The 19,161-nt window shown below is 47.4% G+C and overlaps 1 protein-coding gene across 1 annotated transcript in view; it reads right to left on the bottom strand.

Annotated features, from left to right (window-relative positions):
* The window catches only part of LOC311526489 (uncharacterized protein), a 34,680-nt gene extending 17,479 nt beyond the window's left edge, over positions 1–17,201 (bottom strand). The window contains exons 1-2 of the mRNA XM_084639599.1: positions 17,057–17,201; positions 14,949–15,128 (exon numbers count right to left, since the gene is read on the bottom strand). Of these exons, the coding sequence (XP_084495725.1) occupies positions 14,949–15,066 (118 nt within the window). The 5' untranslated portion in view covers positions 15,067–15,128; positions 17,057–17,201. The remainder of the gene's footprint in view (positions 1–14,948; positions 15,129–17,056) is intronic.
* Positions 17,202–19,161: the final 1,960 nt, after the last annotated feature.

Consider the following 19,161-nt stretch of genomic DNA (forward strand, 5'->3'; position numbering starts at 1 on the left):
AGAGGAAAAGACGGGCTAGTGAAGGAGAAATAGAGCTTCAGAATAGGTTTGCAGAGTTGGAAAATGAAGAAGGGGCTCAGCAGGTAGTCACTGAAGGTGACAGGGCAAGGAAGAAGAGAAGAGCGGTTAGTCCTATAGGAAAAGGGGAAGAGTTAATGGAGATTACACCAAATATGAGCCCCAGGAGGATACAGGATGGGTTAAAAAGGATTACAAGGGAGAATGGGAATGGAAAAAACTTGCAGCCAGAGGGAACAGGGGATAGACTGGAGAATAGCACCGTCACTAGGAAAAGGCAGGTCTATGTGATTGGGGACTCTTTATTGAGAAGAATAGATAGGCCTGTAACCAGAGCTGATCCAGAAAATAGGAGGGTGTGCTGTCTTCCAGGTGCTAAGATACGGGATGTAGACCTGAGGTTAAAAAGGATTCTAAAGGGAGCGGGAAAGAATCCCCTAATTATCCTTCATGTGGGAACAAATGATACGGCTAGATTCTCACTGGAAAGTATTAAGGGAGACTATGTTAGGCTGGGGAGGACGCTTAAGGAAATTGAGGCTCAGGTGATCTTTAGTGGGATTCTGCCTGTTCCTAGAGAAGGGCAACAAAGGTGTGACAAGATTATGACTATCAATAGATGGCTTAGGCAGTGGTGCTATAAGGAGGGCTTTGGGATGTATGGCTATTGGGAGGCATTCATGGATAGAGGACAGTTCTCTCGGGATGGACTTCATCTGAGTAGGGAAGGAAATAGACTTCTAGGATGGAGGCTGGCACAACTGATTAAGAGAGCTTTAAACTAGGAATTTGGGGGAGATGGTTGGGAGATGTCCAGGTAATCTCCACGCCAGAATTTAGCATAGAGTGGAAAGAAAATGAAGTAAGAGTGGATACAGCTGTAGGTAGGAGGAAGGGCAGTGTAGATACAAGTCTAATAGGTTATACTGGTAGTAAAATAACCGTGCCTAATAGGGTACAGAATGTGAGTGAGGCCAAACAGCAAAAATTAAGATGTTTGTACACTAATGCAAGGAGCCTAGGTAACAAAATGGAGGAACTAGAGTTACTGGTGCAGGAAGTGAAACCAGATATTATAGGTATAACAGAGACCTGGTGGAATAGTAGTCATGACTGGGCTACAGGTATTGAAGGGTATGTGCTGTTTAGGAAAGACCGAAATAAAGGTAAAGGTGGTGGAGTAGCACTGTATATCAATGATGAGATAGAATGTAAAGAAATAAGAAGCGATGAAATGGATATGACTGAGTCTGTCTGGGCAATAATTAAATTGGGGAAGAAAACTATTAGAGCCTCCCCTGGGATAGTGCTTGGGGTGTGCTATAGACCGCCGGGATCTAATTTGGATATGGATAGAGCCCTTTTTAATGTTTTTAATAAAGTAAATACTAATGGAAACTGTGTGATCATGGGAGACTTTAACTTCCCAGATATAGACTGGAGGATGAGTGCTAGTAATAATAATAGGGCTCAGATTTTCCTAGATGCGATAGCTGATGGATTCCTTCAGCAAGTAGTTGCTGAACCGACTAGAGGGGATGCCATTTTAGATTTGGTCTTGGCGAGTAATGAGGATCTCATAGAGAAAATGGTTGTAGGGGATAATCTTGGCTCAAGTGATCATGAGCTAATTCAGTTCAAACTGAATGGAAGGATTAACAAAAATAAATCTGCAACTAGGGTTTTTGATTTCAAAAGGGCTGACTTTCAAAAATTAAGGAAATTAGTTAGGGAAGTGGATTGGACTGAAGAATTTATGCGTTTAAAGGTAGAGGAGGCCTGGGATTATTTTAAATTAAAGCTGCAGAAGCTATCGGAAGCCTGCATCCCAAGAAAGGGGAAAAAATTCATAGGCAGGAGTTGTAGACCAAGCTGGATGAGCAAGCATCTTAGAGAGGTAATTAAGAAAAAGCAGAAAACATATAGGGAGTGGAAGAAGGGAGGGATCAGTAAGGAAAGCTACCTTATTGAGGTCAGAATATGTAGGGATAAAGTGAGACAGGCTAAAAGTCAAGTAGAGTTGGACCTTGCAAAGGGAATTAAAACCAATAGTAAAAGGTTCTATAGTCATATAAATAGGAAGAAAACAAAGAAAGAAGAAGTGGGACCGCTAAAAACTGAGGATGGAGTGGAGGTCAAGGATAATCTAGGCATGGCCCAATATCTAAACAAATACTTTGCCTCAGTCTTTAATAAGACTAAAGAGGATCTTAGGGATAATGGTAGCATGATAAATGGGAATGAGGATATGGAGGTAGACATCACCATATCTGAGGTAGAAGCGAAGCTCAAACAGCTTAATGGGGCTAAATCGGGGGGCCCAGATAATCTTCATCCAAGAATATTAAAAGAATTGGCACAAGAAATTGCAAGCCCATTAGCAAGAATTTTTAATGAATCTGTAAATTCAGGGGTTGTACCATATGATTGGAGAATTGCTAACATAGTTCCTATTTTTAAGAAAGGGAAAAAAAGTGATCCAAGTAATTATAGGCCTGTTAGTTTGACATCTGTAGTATGCAAGGTCTTGGAAAAAATTTTGAAGGAGAAGGTAGTTAAGGACATTGAAGTCAATGGTAAATGGGACAAAATACAACATGGTTTTACAAAAGGTAGATCGTGCCAAACCAACCTGATCTCCTTCTTTGAGAGAGTAACAGATTTTTTAGATAAAGGAAACGCAGTGGATCTAATTTATTTAGATTTTAGTAAGGCGTTTGATACTGTGCCACATGGGGAATTATTAGTTAAATTGGATAAGATGGGCATCAATAGGAAAATTGAAAGGTGGATAGGGAATTGGTTAAAGGGGAGACTACAACGGGTCCTACTGAAAGGTGAACTGTCAAGTTGGAGGGAGGTTACCAGTGGAGTTCCTCAAGGATCAGTTTTGGGACCAATCTTATTTAATCTTTTTATTACTGACCTGGGCACAAAAAGTGGGAGTGTGCTAATAAAGTTTGCAGATGATACAAAGCTGGGAGGTATTGCTAATTTAGAGAAGGACAGGGATACCCTACAGGAGGATCTGGATGACCTTGTAAACTGGAGTAATAGGAATAGGATGAAATTTAATAGTGAGAAGTGTAAGGTCATGCATTTAGGGATTAATAACAAGAATTTTAGTTATAAGCTAGGGACGCATCAACTAGAAGTAACGGAGGAGGAAAAGGACCTTGGAGTATTGGTTGATCATAGGTTGACTATGAGCTGCCAATGTGATATGGCTGTGAAAAAAGCTAATGTCGTCTTGGGATGCATCAGGAGAGGTATTTCCAGTAGGGATAAGGAGGTTTTAGTACCGTTATATAAGGCACTGGTGAGACCTCACCTGGAATACTGTGTGCAGTTCTGGTCTCCCATGTTTAAGAAGGATGAATTCAAACTGGAACAGGTACAGAGAAGGGCTACTAGGATGATCCGAGGAATGGAAAACTTGTCTTATGAAAGGAGACTCAGGGAGCTTGGCTTGTTTAGCCTAACTAAAAGAAGGTTGAGGGGAGATATGATTGCTCTCTATAAATATATCAGAGGGATAAATACCAGAGAGGGAGAGGAATTATTTAAACTCAATACCAATGTGGACACAAGAACAAATGGATATAAACTGGCCACTAGGAAATTTAGATTAGAAATTAGACGAAGGTTTCTAACCATCAGAGGAGTGAAGTTTTGGAATAGCCTTCCGAGGGAAGTAGTGGGGGCAAAAGATCTATCTTGCTTTAAGATTAAACTCGATAAGTTTATGGAGGAGATGGTATGATGGGATAACATGGTTTTGGTAATTAAATATTCATGGTAAATAGGCCCAATGGCCTGTGATGGGTTTTTAGATGGGGTAAGATCCAAGTTACCTGGGAAAGAATTTTCTGTAGTATCTGGCTGATGAATCTTGCCCATATGCTCAGGGTTTAGCTGATCGCCATATTTGGGGTCGGGAAGGAATTTTCCTCCAGGGCAGATTGGAAGGCCCTGGAGTTTTTTCGCCTTCCTCTGTAGCATGGGGCACGGATCACTTGCTGGAGGATTCTCTGCTCCTTGAGGTCTTCAAACTACAATTTGAGGACTTCAATAGCACAGATATAGGTGTGAGGTCTTTTTTAGGAGTGGTGGGTGAAATTCTGTGGCCTGCATTGTGCAGGAGGTCAGACTAGATGATCATAATGGTCCCTTCTGACCTAAATATCTATGAATCTATGACCAACAAAGCTGGAACCAAAATTCACCAAGGGCTGATGATGTACCCAGTGGGGGTGAATTTAACAGTAGCTGAGACTTTGCACTCTCCAGACATTTCTGTGCCCAGAAAGCTACAGCCTGTACCTCCACCAGATACTCTGTGTTGGCCTGGAGTCCCCTCGGTTCTATTTCAGACTTCACCTGGAACAAAGGATACCAAGTATTTAGGATCTTAAAATATCTGTCTATATATATGTAACCCTTCTGCCCGTCAGAGTTGGCAGCAACAAGGGCCGGGTTCAGTATATAGGGGTTCCATTCCAATAACACAATGCAAAACCGGCTCGAGCCCCCACCCAGTGACCCGGGACAAATATATACCACGCCCGCTGGGTGCCTCCAAGAGGCAAAACTTCCCCTCTCGCAAGCACATAGTCTGAGTGTAGCAAAAAGCCTTTTAATAACAGAGAGAAAAAATGTGCCATTATGTTGGGGAAACACCACCAACAGGATTCATAACACAACCCATGAGCAAAAAACCCACCCCAAGCAAATTGGGGCATATCCTTTCCCTTTGGTTCTTGAGTCCAGCAACCCAAAAGTCACCCAAAGTCCAACGACCCAAAAGTCTCTGTCCCTGGTCAGGGCAGCCCCAGAGTTCAAATGTTTATCTGCAGAGTTTTACCTCCCAACCTGGGTGGAGATGGGGGAGGGGGAGTTAAGGGGCACCTTATGTGGTCCAAAGCTGATTGCCCCACCTCTCCATGGGGCTCCACTCTGCCAGCTGCCCCCATGAGCTGCTCCAGGCACCCAACAAACTGCTCTGCTCCACCAGCCGCTCTGCTCGCCATCCCGCAAACTGCTCCGCCATATATCTTCAGGCTCCCTCACTACTTAACACAACACTCAGTGATTTCAAAGCTCTTAGTAAGTTTACCTCTTTTGTGAGTTCAGCTTGCAGTAGGGGAGCCTAAGTGCTGGTGCACCATTAGCCCAAAGTGAATTCAGCTCAACTAGATTCCTAATAGAATCAAAATTAGCTCTGATATGCCACAGTAGAGAGAGGAGGAAGTACAATTAGCATATAAGGCCCTCACCAGGGAAACCCATGCCACCAAGTATTAATACCTGTCCCCAGCCTCTCTCCATTCACTTGGTTTTGGAACCCATGACCCTTGCCTAGCAAGTGCTGCTTAGTTGATGGTGAGTCCCTCCATCATAACAAAAGGCCGAGTACAGTTCCACAGTCCTTGATTCACATAATCAGGATAATAACAGTTTATTCCTGCCCCAATAACAGAGAAACTGGGGCTCCGACAGCAGCCAAAGTGACCATCTAGGCAGGGTGGGTGTGCCTTTGCAAATGAGATCAGCCCTGAAGTTCTTTTCCACAACCCACCATGACTGGCCACCAGATGTCAGGGTAGAGCTCATCCTGACTCTGCTTACATCTAGTTATCATTAAAAACGCAAAACATCTTCTAGGCTGCATGATTGGTTAGCACCTACCCTCCTGGTTATGCTCATGTGTGTAATTTTCATATAGATCTCTCCGCCTCTGAATAACTGTGCTTTTTATTTCTATGGTGCCATAAGACACATAGCACTTTGTAGACCTGTAGAAAGACAAGGAGTTTGCGCTCTTACTACAGTTTAGTGACACCAGACCACGAATAGGGATCGGGTAAGGAAGGGGAAAGCAAAGGGGCTTGATGGTGCTGTTTTGATGGCACAGGTAGGTTTATTTTTAAGCGTCTATTTCCCAGTACCGTATCTGTGATAGTGCAGAGACCAAACAAACAAAAAATGTATATTAAAACTAGCCAGATACAACCGAACTGGGGAAAGAGAACAAACAGTCAGAAGGAAATGGCACAAACAGGCATAGATGTACCCAAAGGCAGATCTAGAATGACTGCCACCAAGGGACTCTGGGAGACATCCCCAGGGAAGGAATTCTTGGTTCGAGTAACCCAATCTACAGGAGGACTGACTGGGTCACCGGCCAGGAAATGATGCAAACACGAGCCACAGCAGATGTGATTCTTCACCAGTGCAGGCATGCACCAAACTTTACTGCTGCTGGGGGCCGGGGGCGGGGCAGGGGTGATGGTGCTGCTGGGACTCAACAGAGTCAAGGCAGCAAATCAAGCAGATGTGAATTTAAGTTCTGATAGGCTGTGAATCATCAGGGCAGGATGCCACAGAAAACCTGGGCTTCCCATCCATGGTAGCTCTGTAGCTGATTCCTTAGACCAGCTAAAAATATAATCCGTTTACCTGACAGATCAGGATGCTTTCAGCATCCAGAGAACCTGGACCAGTCCTTTTACTCCCTGAAATGAGAAGTCCCTGCCCCTCTCCCATTCAAATACAATCTCAGCATAAAGACAATCCAAGGATCTCAACTGAGCATAAGGGATGTAAGGAACCAATTCTACATTAATATTAAATGCATGTGCTCTCTCTTCTCCCACTGGAGATAGTTTCCTTTCTTGAACCTTAACTCTACTACGGTAACGCTACCCCTACTTATGCCTGTTTAGCATTCCTGAGACAAAACAAAGAAGGCAATACATGCAACAATATCACATGCACTCCTGTCATTTTCCACTTATCCTTCCTGGCTGCCATCATGGGTTTCCTTGGTACCCGTAGGCTCCAGTAAATTTTGTAATGGTGGATTTCCAAGTTCCTTTGGGAGGGGCATCCCAGTTAATGACGACACTGAGAGAGCCATCGGGACCAACAGTAAAGTTGCCCTGTCTGAGGTTCTTAGGGGCATCTGGAGGAAAAGGATCTGCAGGAATATAGAACATGGGACGTTCTGGGTTATTTTGAACACGTCATCCAAATAGGAGAATAACCACTGGAAAAGAAAGGAGGCCAACTGAGATATTTCACATGACAAAGAAAGAATACTGGCATAGAGGTTAAGCCTGTGTTTAAGTCTTTACCGAATCAGGGCCTAACTACCTGCATAAAACACATCAGTATTTGTTGCATCCAACGAAGTGGGTATTCACCCATGAAAGCTCATGCTCCAATACCTCTCTTAGCGTATAAGGTGCCACAGGACTCTTTGCCGCTTTTACAGATCCAGACTAACACGGCCACCCCTCTGAAGCTTCACATCAGTAAATCCTAACTATATTTTAGTAGTATTTGGATCTGCAACTTTGATCCACTGTCATAACTACAGATGGGCTTGGATCCAAATTGCAGCTCCAAATACGACTGACATTGGGGACCATTTAGACCCTCATGTGAACTGTGCAGATCGGGACCACCTGTACTTAGGATTCCTCTCACGCCTAGACTTTGTAGGAGAAGAACATCTGTTAGCTGTAACAAAAGCAACAAGGCAACAGATGCACAAGGCAGGGGCAAGGCATCTTCAAAAAAGATGGATGCAAACAGCTTGTGATGATCGCTGGGAATGAGCGAAACGGGACAAAGATGGAGGAGTGACCTTGCCTGAGGTGAAACATATTAAACAGTAGTAATGGGTTCCCCAGTGGAAACCCCTGTATAATTAAAAGCAGCAGACAAAGTATGGAAAGGTGGTTTTCCATTGGAACGCCAGCTTGACTCATGAAGCAGCTGCTTTACAATCCTTTTTTTTCCCCTCCTGTTCACCTCCTCACCTCTAATTCTCCACAACCTGTCCAGGCTGCACAAACAGCAGTGCATAGCTGAAAGGCATAGTACAGACTCCAGTCATCTGCTTACAATAACAGATCAAGGGGGCGAATGGTTTGAAATTTTTTATTGTAAAATGATGGATGATCTACAGTGGATGGACTGTCTCTGGCCTTCTTTGCTTAAAAGATTTGGAGGAATCTCAGAAGGAAAAGTAGCAGATGAGCTTCCACATAGGAAGGAAGGAATTGCCAAGGTATATCAGGCCAACAGTATCCGGCTTCTGAAAGCAGCCGGGAATGGGTGCTTCAGAGAAAGATACAAAACCCCAGTAATCAACAATTATGCAGTAACGTACCGGGACATGCGGGGGAAGCTTTTGCCTAATTCCAGGCAATTAATGGTTAATCTATGGCCTGACACAGGAGGGTTTAAACTTTTGCTGACGACTTTAGGTCAGGGGTGGGCACACTTTTGGGCCCAAGGGCCAGATCTGGGTATGCAAATTGTATGGCGGGCCATGAATTTGGGGTTGGGGTGCAGGAGGGGGTGGGGGCTCTGGCTGGCGGTGTGGGCTCTCGGGTGGGGCCATTAATGAGGAGTTCAGGGTGCAGGAGGGGGCTCTAAGCTAGGGCATGGGGTTGGGGTGCGGAGGGGGGGGAGTGAGGGCTACAGCTGGAAGTGCAGGCTCTGGGGTGGGGCTGGGGATGAGGGGTTTGGGGTGTAGGAGGGTGCTCCAGGCTGGGACCAAAGGGTTTGAATTGGGGGAGGGGGCTCCAGGCTGGGGCAGGGGATTGGGACACTGTGGGGGGGGGAGGGCTCCGGCTGGGGGTGCAGGCTCTGGGGTGGGGCTGGGACTGAGGGGTTCGGAGGGTGGGAGCAAGATCAGGGCTGGGGTAGGGGGTTGGGGCATGGGGGGGGGGGGGCTCAGGGGTGCAGACTCCGGGTGGCACTTACCTCAAGCAGCTCTCTGAAACAGCGTCATGTGTCCCATCCGGCTCCTACGCGGAGCTGTGGCCAGGTGGCTCTGCACGCTGCCCCGTCTGCAGGCACAGCCCCTACAGCTCCCATTGGCCACAGTTTCCAGCCAATGGGAGCTGCAGGGGCGGCGCTATGGGTGGAGACAGCGTGTGGAGCCCCCTGGCTGCTCCTATGCATAGGAGCCAGATGGGGGACATGCCGTTGCTTCCGGGAGCTGCCAGATCCGTGGCACGTGCACACGGAGCAGCCCCCGACCCTGCTCCCTGGCTGGAGCGGGGAAAGCCCCAGACCCTGCTCCCCAGTAGGAGTTCGAGGGCCAGATTAAATCGGCTGGTGGGCCGGATGTGGCCCGCAGGCTGTAGTTTATCCACCCCTGCTTTAGGTTCTGCAAATTAAAACTACTTCCTCCTCATGAGAGATGATAAAACACATACACTGTAAAGCCAGCAGAATTGGCCCCAGGGAGGATTATGCCAGTGCATGGGGTTGCATAGGGACTCCTAAACTATTTCATTTCCAGATGCCAGAGTCGGAAGCATTGATGGAGCAAAGGGGGCGTGACTGGAGCTTCCCGCAAATCTTGATCCCCAGCTTGTTATTCTGACTCTTTGGGTCTGTTGGGAGCCAGCATAATTTAGAGCAGCCTTCAGGCTGCTGGGACTTATGACTGGGACTGCACACAGCCAGCCTGGGATTCAGGGATTTAAACAGGGATCTTTGCACCTCCCTCTGGACCTGCACAGTGTGCTGCTTGGCTGCAGCTGAGAACCTGGCCCTGTAGGTACCTAGTGGGACCTGGCCAATTAATCCTCCCTCAGATTATAATGTCTATGGGTTAGGGTAAGAATAATTTAAAAAAATCCAGCAGAGGGCAATTCTCATCTGTTCCCACCATGTCCCCTAGGAGGGTGGAGAAGAAAATAGACACCAGGAAGAGGACAGTTGTATATTTCATCTTATGACGAACCAAAGCTTTTATCTCTTCATCTACTCCACAGGTGATGGGTTAAAGGTCCTGGAACAGGTGAAAAAGGAAGACGTTTTTAAGATTTTCTAACTGGAAGGAGGAGAGTTACTTGTGGCACCAGCCTGGGGTCAAGGAGATCTGTGATGTATTCCCATGTCTGCAAGACTTCTTGGGTGACTTTACACAAGTCACATAAAGCCTGATCCAAACCCACTGGAGTCAATGCAAAGACTCCAACAGGCTTTGGAGCAGGTTCTTAATCTCTCTCTGCCTCATTTTCCCTACTTGTGAAATGGGGATAACAACAAGGCCTGTTCCTAGATCATCTCTTTAAGTAACTTTCCAAAATAATCATGTCTCTTTAAAGTGCCATTTGCAGGCCGTGCCAAGTCCGATTCCAAATGCTGTATTACTTGGTAGAATATATCCCTTTTAGCCAAGGCCCTATTTCTGGCTTCCTTAGTAAGATGAGTATAGCAGGAGTCCAGCTATCAGGGGGAAATGTCTTATGTTTAGTCTGCCTGTCCCTTTATCTGCTAATGATCACATACTCCATCCCTATCTAAATGCCACTTTTAAAACAATGGCCCAATTTTACATTGAAACCATGGCCCCTTTGTCTTTATGCTCACTGATTAAGTAGCTGTCATGTAGCCTTCCATTCTCCAACCTGCTATCAGCGCTGAAATTCCTTTCATCTAGGGCCTAAGCTATGCAATGGCAGCTCAGAGCAGTGACCTATGACTAGCTACAATTCTTATCTAAGGACATTTGGATTAATTTATAAGCACAGGTAATCAGTTAAAGATGTTCCCTGCAAATCAGACTAATGGACACATAATGGTTAAATTAACATCTACAGTTGAGTTTTAAGGTCTCCTGCTATAACGACTGTGCATAAAAGTATCTTACAGTTTTGTTGTTGGTTTTAACTCAGATGCTTCTTTTGCATGTTATAGGGCAGGGAGCTACCTGCTGAAATAAGCCTGATCCTGTGGATATCTTCTGGGCAAGCCATTCCCCTTCTCACCAACCTTTAAGACGCAAAGACTAGCTACAGGAGGAGGCAGGCTGGCCTACTGAGAGGAATGATCAGAGCTAACAGTAATGCCTAAGGTCATGCAAAGACAATAATACTAATATTTTGCTCTTCTGCAGCACGTTGCAACAGAAGATCTCAAAGCACTTTTTCCAAGGAGGAGTTTGTTTCTCAGAAACAGTCCAACATAAATGAAATAGATAATCCAGATACTGGTACCTGGTCTCTTTGCAGACTTGTAGGTGCCTACCTCTTCCCTGAAGGTCTCTCTACCAACCAAGATGGTTGTTGGCCGTGTATCCAAGAACTAGGTAATCTGAAGGCTCTCACCTGATTCCTGGTCTCAGCCCCATCTGGTGGGAGACAGTTAATTAGTCACAGCTGGAGCTAAGCCCACCTTCCCTAAAAGGTGTTTTCACCCTGTGACAGGCACCTAAATAAGTGGCATGTTTTCCATAAATGCTGAGCCCCCATTGAAGTCAATGGGACCGGGTGCATCAGTAAAGAGTAATTAAGGTTGGGTCAGATGAGACTTACAATTAAGTGGGGGAGGAATAGCTCAGTGGTTTGAGCATTGGCCTGCTAAACCCAGGGTTGTGAATTCAATCCCTGAGGGGGCCATTTAGGGATCTGGGGCAAAAATTGGGGATTGGTCCTGCTTTGAGCAGGGGGTTGGACTAAATGACCTCCTGAGGTCCCTTCCAACCCTGATATTCTGTGACCATCACAGACCACACCACCTTATGCTTCACTTGCAAGGCACGCTTCTTTAAACTTTCCTTCTCTAACACACACAGAGCAGCAGATATATATCTCTCTCTTAAAAATCCTGACCAAAACACTCCGCTGCAGACATTTCTCGCCCAGGCAGAGGATGAGAGAACACATGCATGACAGATGTTAGTCACGTTAACTAACATGCAACTTGAAAGTGCTGAGATAGTTGAGTGATTAGTGTGGTATGAGAACCCATATAGAACAGAATAGGCACCTACACAGTTATCAGTCTCAAGAAGTACAGAACAAAGCCAATCCTGTCTATTCTGGCTGAATGGAAATACTGCTTAGTTAAATTGTCTCCAGGTGCTTCAGACAGTATGTTTCTGCAGCTACTCAGTTACTAATGGTAATATTTGTCATTAGAATTTGCGAATATCACGCCATGCAAAGCTTCACCACCTTCAGGGCTATGGGACTTCAGGCCCCGACTGTCACAGAGACAGGGCTTGCTGCACCTCTGATCCCTCTCAGGTCTCTCTGAACGTCCCCGTCACGCCTTGTGCCTTCACCTTGCCTGGGATTCTCCCACTCTTAGACTAGGCCCTTGGCTGCAGTACGCTGTGTGTCTACTGTTTGGTCTGGCTGGGTTCAACACCTGAAGTTGAACTTCAACACCTGAAGTTCCTGAAGAACCTGAAGTTCTTCCTTTTGGGAGCTGTGACCCATGATGAATACAGTGATCAGATGGTCTTCTTACACCAAAGTACTGTTTAATCTCAACAGCAGGAACAAAGCATCACATACGAGAAAAGGGATTTTAAAACAACACCCAGCCTATATCCATGTCTGTCTTACTTAGAGTCTAACAATCCCCTGATGGAAGCCTAGGAAGGTCTAACCTCTTCAACCACCCCAGCGGGTGTCTGTGTGTCAGTCTGTTCCCCAACAACTGCCTCCCCCCTAGAGAGAGTTCCTTTTATCTAGTCAGAGTTCTTTGTTCTCTCAGTTCCCAGGCCTGGCTGTCTAAAACCAGTTTGCTGGGCTCCATGGGACACCGAGTCAGTCTCCTCAGGGCCAGTGGCTCTCCCGTTATCCTGTACGAGCCCCCAAGTGTTTGTTGGAGGATGTCTTCTCTATGATTGTTTCCCCTTCCTGTTTGCTTCCCAGAAACATTGTTGATGAAACCCAGTTAACATACCGTGCACATCACAACACCCAGGTCAACAGACAGTGTTCCTGAATTATGACAAAGCAGCTCCACACCCGTCACACCAATCCTGCAAATGCTTATGTGCACGAGTCACTTTTACACACTAGGGAGTATCCCACTGAATTCACCTTAAGCAGATAATGCTGGTTTGAAAGAGAGTCCATTGGAGGAAGAAGGTCCAAACCTCCACATAAAACAGATGTTACTTCTTTAGGAAAGGTTCCTACACTACAGACAGGAAGAGCTCTGTGCTTTGGTTTCTCACTTCTAGAGGAGTGGAAATGTTTGCTAGGAGCAGCGAAACCACGTGTGCCATGGACACTGATTACAGCTACTCTGAAATGGTCCCATCTCTTTGGTCTTAGACCTTCCAGCTGCACATTGTCCTCCATCGTCTAGAATTTTCAGAACAGAAGATAGTGGGTTGGTGCAGCAACGGGGGGGGAGGGATAGCTCAGTGGTTTGAGCATTGGCCTGCTAAACCCAGGGTTGTGAGTTCAATCCTTGAGGGGGCCATTTAGGGATCTGGGGCAAAAATTGGAGATTGGTCCTGCTTTGAGCAGGGGATTGGACTAGATGATCTTCTGAGGTCCCTTCCAACCCTGATATTCTATGATTCTATACCTCCACAATCCAGCCAGGTTTACAAGCCCTACGATGGTGACTGTGTGAGCTTGTCTCCTTGTTAGAGTAAGGGAACGAAAGTCTCTCCCTGGCTCTGCCATTCACTCCAGGAGACCTGGGACTGCTTGTAAAGTGGGACACATGTGGCACAGCTCACACAGTGGGAACTCCATTAGCACAATCCCACCCGCCTCCTTGGACCATCTAGGGGCACAGCAGATCATGTCCCCCACACTGCTCCTTTGGATGGTGCCATTTGCACACTTCCCTGCACCTAACCACCTCTACTGGCTGGGGGGGAAGGGGTAGGTCATGGCTCTGTAACCCACTGGTAAGTGTGTATTTCAGGGCCCCTCGCTGTACCAAATATGAGTCAGCTAGGGAGCCTTGTCTCTTTAGCTCACGCAATAGCGGCTCATGCTTTTGGCTCTGGAGATCCTGGGTGCACTGGCCAAGACGGCAGCTGATTATCCAGTTCTCTCACAGGTCCAATTCTCTCCTGCCTCCTTTGGGTGGCCACTAGGAGGCACTGTGAATGTGCCTGGCCATATACAGGGGGAGCACAATGGCATGGAGAGGTTTCTGTCACTCTCCCCCATATATATACCCACGTTGCTGCCAAATACAAGCCAGACATTCATGCTTGAAAAACACGTGGAAATCCTCAGAGGAAAACCTCAAAGCAAAATATCCAGGATTACACTTCTTCTGTAGAACAAGCAGCAGGAATCTGAGTTCTGGAGTTTGATTGACACAGATATTTCAGTTGGTAAAAAAGCAGGATGAATAGGCTCTGACAAGTAAATATCTGCTCATCATCTTGGATTTCTGGGTCTTTCACAGTCCTGATTTTCTAGCATTCTTTGTCATTTCTGCCTCTGACACAAATGTAGCAGGACAAAATGACACCACCAGCAGCAGTTTACATCCACAGACAAAGCCAGAGGACTTTAAACGGCCAATGGAAGAGTCACCCAAAACGAGTCAATTACACTGTCTACCCCATGATTCTTGTAACCTCTTTCCCTGCAACATCTGAATGCCTCACAAGCATCACTGAACATACCCTCACCACATGCCTGTGCTGGGGAAGCGTTATTAGCTCCACTTTACAGAAGGGGAAACCGAGTCACAGAGAGACTGTGACTTACTCCAGGTCATGCAGGAGGTCCACAGCAGAGCCATGAACTCACTCCAGATTTCCCAAGTCCTAGTTTAGTGCTTTAACCACAAGGCCAGCCAGCCTCTCTCTGGCCAGCCTTCCTTCTCCACTAGCGATTGTACGGATAAGGTTCGAATAGGCAGAAGTAACCATCTTGCTGCAGTATCAGTGACTGGAATAACCAGCTCAGTGACCCGGAATTCTACAGTTGCTAGTCAAATGATCCTCCCTGAAGCTGTTTAAATAATGCGGGTATCACCTCTCTCGAGATATTTCATAAATCCCTTTTCCTATATAGAAGAGTGGAGATAAGTAGATACAGCAGACACCTGCCCTTTGGATTTCCATATGTTCTACTGCCTATGAAGCTGCACTCTGCATAAATAATCACAAATATAGAACTAACCAATCTCTCCATCTGCCATTCTGTAGCTTCCTCTTCTCCAGGCTGAATCCTGTAGTTCCACCTTTTCTGCAGGATCTAAAATACAGACTCCACAGACAGGTTGCATTTGGATTTCCATGACACTTCAAGGGTCCGACTGGAGTCCCCGAGAAAGGCGAGGTCTAGGCTTTAATGGGACACCTGAAAATGACAAACAGGCAGCAAGAGCGCAGCTGCAGCAGCGTGTGTGGAGGTGGATTAATAATCAGGTGGGCACAGAGGCAGATTATGGTGTTTTGGGGCCCTGGGCCAGAGCCAGTGGGGGCCCCGCCCTGCCTCTTTTGCCTGCAGTACCCCCCGGCCCCTTCCCTGGCACTTCTGCCGGGAAAATGGGGTTGGGATGCAGGGGCTTGCTCTGCCCCCCCCCCCCCCGCCCGGTACTCCTGCCCCCTGCTCTTCAGCAGGGCGTCCATTTCTCTGGGGTTCCCCAATTAGCCAGGGTCCCTGGGCACAGGTCCCATTGGCCCAGTGGCTAATCCGCTACTCGGTGGTTGTGTGAATTTTAGCTGAAATGCACCTGATTGAGAGCCCAGGAGCCCGACCCCACTCCGCCTGCACAGAACGGCATGACACGTGGCAGCGGAAGTTCCCACTGACAGGTCTAAACCCTCACCGAAGGACCACCCAGGAGGCAAGAGGATAGTTGGGTCCCTGCAGTCAGTTTCTCCCTTGGCCTCTTTGCAGAGGTGACACTTAGCGTGAACTCTGGGAGTGTGCTTTGTGACACAGACACGAGAATGAAACAAGCCAAGCCACTTCACACGGGCCCCCTCAGAGCCAGGAGAGAGGCAGGCACTGCTGAGCTGGTGTGCACTCGGACTGAGGACGTGTGGCAGGGTATCACCTGCAGCATGCCCAGTCCTGCCCCGGCGTGGCCTGGCAGGCACACCACCTTCAGTTCCCTCTTGCTTCTCCCAAATCACTTGTTCCCGGCCCAAAGTACTGAGTCAGATTACACTCCACAGGTCCAATTTATTATGTCTTTATAAACATACCATTTCTTTTGGCTCACCAGGCCAACACTCTTCCCCCTGGCTAAGAGATTCCACAGCCTCTGACCAGGGGGTGGGCCCTGTTGCCCCACTCCCAGCTAAGGGATTCCACCATCCTCCGCCCTGGGGCTGGGCCCTGCTGCCCCCTAGCTAAGGGATTCCACCATCCTCCACCCTGGGGCTGGGCCCTGCTGCCCCCTAGCTAAGGGATTCCACCATCCTCCACCCCAGAGCTGGGCCCTGCTGCCCCCTAGCTAAGGGATTCCACCATCCTCCACCCCGGGGCTGGGCCCTGCTGCCCCCTAGCTAAGGGATTCCACCATCCTCCACCCCGGAGCTGGGCCTTGCTGCCCACAGCTAAGGGATTCCGCCATCCCCTGCCCTGGGGCTGGGCCCTGCTGCCCCCTAGCTAAGGGATTCCACCATCCTCCACCCCAGAGCTGGGCCCTGCTGCCCCCCAGCTAAGGGATTCCACCATCCTCCACCCCGGAACTGGGCCCTGCTGCCCCCCAGCTAAGGGATTCCACCATCCTCCGCCCCGGAGCTGTGCAATGGTTCAGACCAGTTTCCCCATCTCTCCAGTAACCAGGCTGCACTCCAGCCCTCTTTTGCAGATCCTCTCTTGCTTCTCAGAGGCTTTTGTTTTTACCTCGCCCACCCCAGGAGGCCTGTCTGTCACATGACCACCTGGAGGTGAGCTGAGTGTCGCAGGTGGGCCATCTCCCCTTTAAGGGCCAGTCACCTTGTGACAGGTGGATTGTTGAAGGGCTCTGTATCCCGTTCCCAGTATCTAAGCACACACCCAGCCCCCCGTTAGCAGATCACACAGCACCCACTCTCCTGCGTCAGTGTGAACATTTACCAAGAAAAGACAGGAAAATATTCTTCAACACAAAAGATTAAGCTGTCTAGATTTTTCACAGGCCGCCGCGTTCTTTAGCTGTCAGAGAGCTGCCACAGAATAACGGCTATTGTTTCTATAACAATAATGATCTCTGATTACTGCAGAGTACACTAATTCATCATGATGCAGAACGACAGGGTAGCCCAGAGCTGCAGACAACTTGGCCGCTTTACCTTTGAACACGTTTGCTGGGGCTGACAGGTGTATCCACACCGGTTTGAACAGCGCTTCTTTGTCCCCGGGCAGTCTACATCAAGACCGCAGCTCTGCACGCAGGCAGCCACAAGGCCCCAAGCCCAGCGTGGTGGGGGGCATTTCCCCTGTCCGAAGAGACCTCAGGAACTCGCAGCTGGCCAGGCACTCAGGATGGCTTTGGGCACATGAGCACAAACGTTACTGAAGAACATGGAAGGTGGGAACAGAAGGAGCTTTCATAAGGGCTCAGCTAAGCTGTGTGACCACTTACCTGCTTCTGTTCTACTCTGGTTCTGATACAGCCCCTATCACGCTGCTAGCGGAGTGCCTGTCCTGTGCACCGGTGCTCACATGAGGTCTGTAGACAATCGGGCCCAAAGAAGGTAGCGGTAGTAAGTGAATTATTTGGCCTCAGCCGTATTTGCACTGATTCGGGGGGAGTCAGGAGCCCACTTACGCTAACATGTAGTGCTCTCTGTATTAACTTCCGAAAACAAGTATTTGTAAAGGGAATTGTAGCGTGTGGTTTGCACAGCTGCCCATCCTGCCGCTTACGGCCCAACGTCTGGTGGCCATCAGAAATCCTGCACACTGCATGGGGGCACAGGATGGACCACTGTGCCCGAGTCTGGGTACCCTCTAGAATCCACAGAAGCCCCCTTTACAGGCCTCATGAGCAGCAGCTCTCGTTTTCTGAGGGGCCAGAGGGGAATGATCTACACCCCCATCCTGACCCAACGATGACAAAACAGCTACTCCCCTCCTGGCTTCCACACAGGTTACTCCTGCTCCCAGCTGTAGACAGCGCTTCCAGAGACCAAAGGTAGAAGATATTTGAATTTGGGAGTTTCAGTGGGGTCTCCCCATGTCTACAAACGGGTGTGTTTTTTAAATAGCCCTGGATTCCGAAATCCCTCCCACGCGGAAGAAATCCTGCATGAATTTTGAAACCTATCACAGATCTACAGCAACCTGAAAAGAAAATGTACTTCGCGCTTCCTGTGACACTGGGCCTTCTGTGCATCCCACGGCTCTGTACATGGCTGCCGGCACTGCACAGGGAGTGAACAGTTAGCGAAACCCGTGCAGCCAGCTTCCTGTTTATCTCTAGGCGTCTGAATGGCACCCAACATAGTACCTGAGTGCTGAATAACTGGACTGCAACCTGCGGGTCTGTCCGCTCAGGACCTGTCATTAGCACTCAATTCATTCAAACCAATTAAAAAAAAACCCACAGAAAAACACAGCCTGCTGAAAATGTACATGGCTGGCTGATTACAGGAGAAAATGGATGCCGCAAGTGATCCTATACAGGATCCAGACCTGTGTTCATTTCTCATACACTCAGAACTCTCATTGACTTCAACGCAATTTGCAAATTGAAAATCTACTCTGACTGAAGTCAATGTAAGCTTTGCCACTGACTTTAACTGGCCCTGATAATATTACATAGGCCCAATTCTCCATTGTCCAGCAGCGTGTGAAAGTCACATCAGGGCAAAACACTAGCAGATCAGAATGGGAGCATTTTTACACTCACTTGGCGCTAGTGGAACTTACGACACAAAGTTCAGGGCAATGAAAAATCGAACCCTTTAACTTTTGGCCAGGTGAGATTTTCCAGAACTAACTTGTTTGCACATGGAAGCAGGAATGCGATCAAACCAAATAAGTCTAATTACAATACAAACACCAGCCCAATGTGTGACATACATTTAAACGGGGTGAAAGCCAAAGCGAATATTTCAGAGTGACTTAAATTATTTACAATGAAAACATTGCTAGGATACTGCTTGGCACAGAGAAGAGCCTACTGCATAGTTTCAAGTCAGCATTTATTGACCTAATTCTGTTTATCACTGACGCATGAGGTTTTCACTTCATCTTCCCATTGTCCATGAATTCAGAAAGTTTCTTGAATTTAAAACAAAAAGAAGAAAAGCCCAAATGGGACCATTTCTTAAAATAATCCATTAAAGAATAAAATGTAGACAAATGAATTTAAAATAAATGTGTGTTTCCTCAGGAAAAACATTCCCAGTCTTGAATTGTGCACTGAAAAAATAAAAGAACACAATAAATA

The sequence above is a fragment of the Lepidochelys olivacea genome (assembly GCF_965140295.1).
Source record: "Lepidochelys olivacea isolate rLepOli2 genome assembly, chromosome: 9".
In the NCBI taxonomy this organism is placed as follows: Eukaryota; Metazoa; Chordata; order Testudines; family Cheloniidae; genus Lepidochelys; species Lepidochelys olivacea.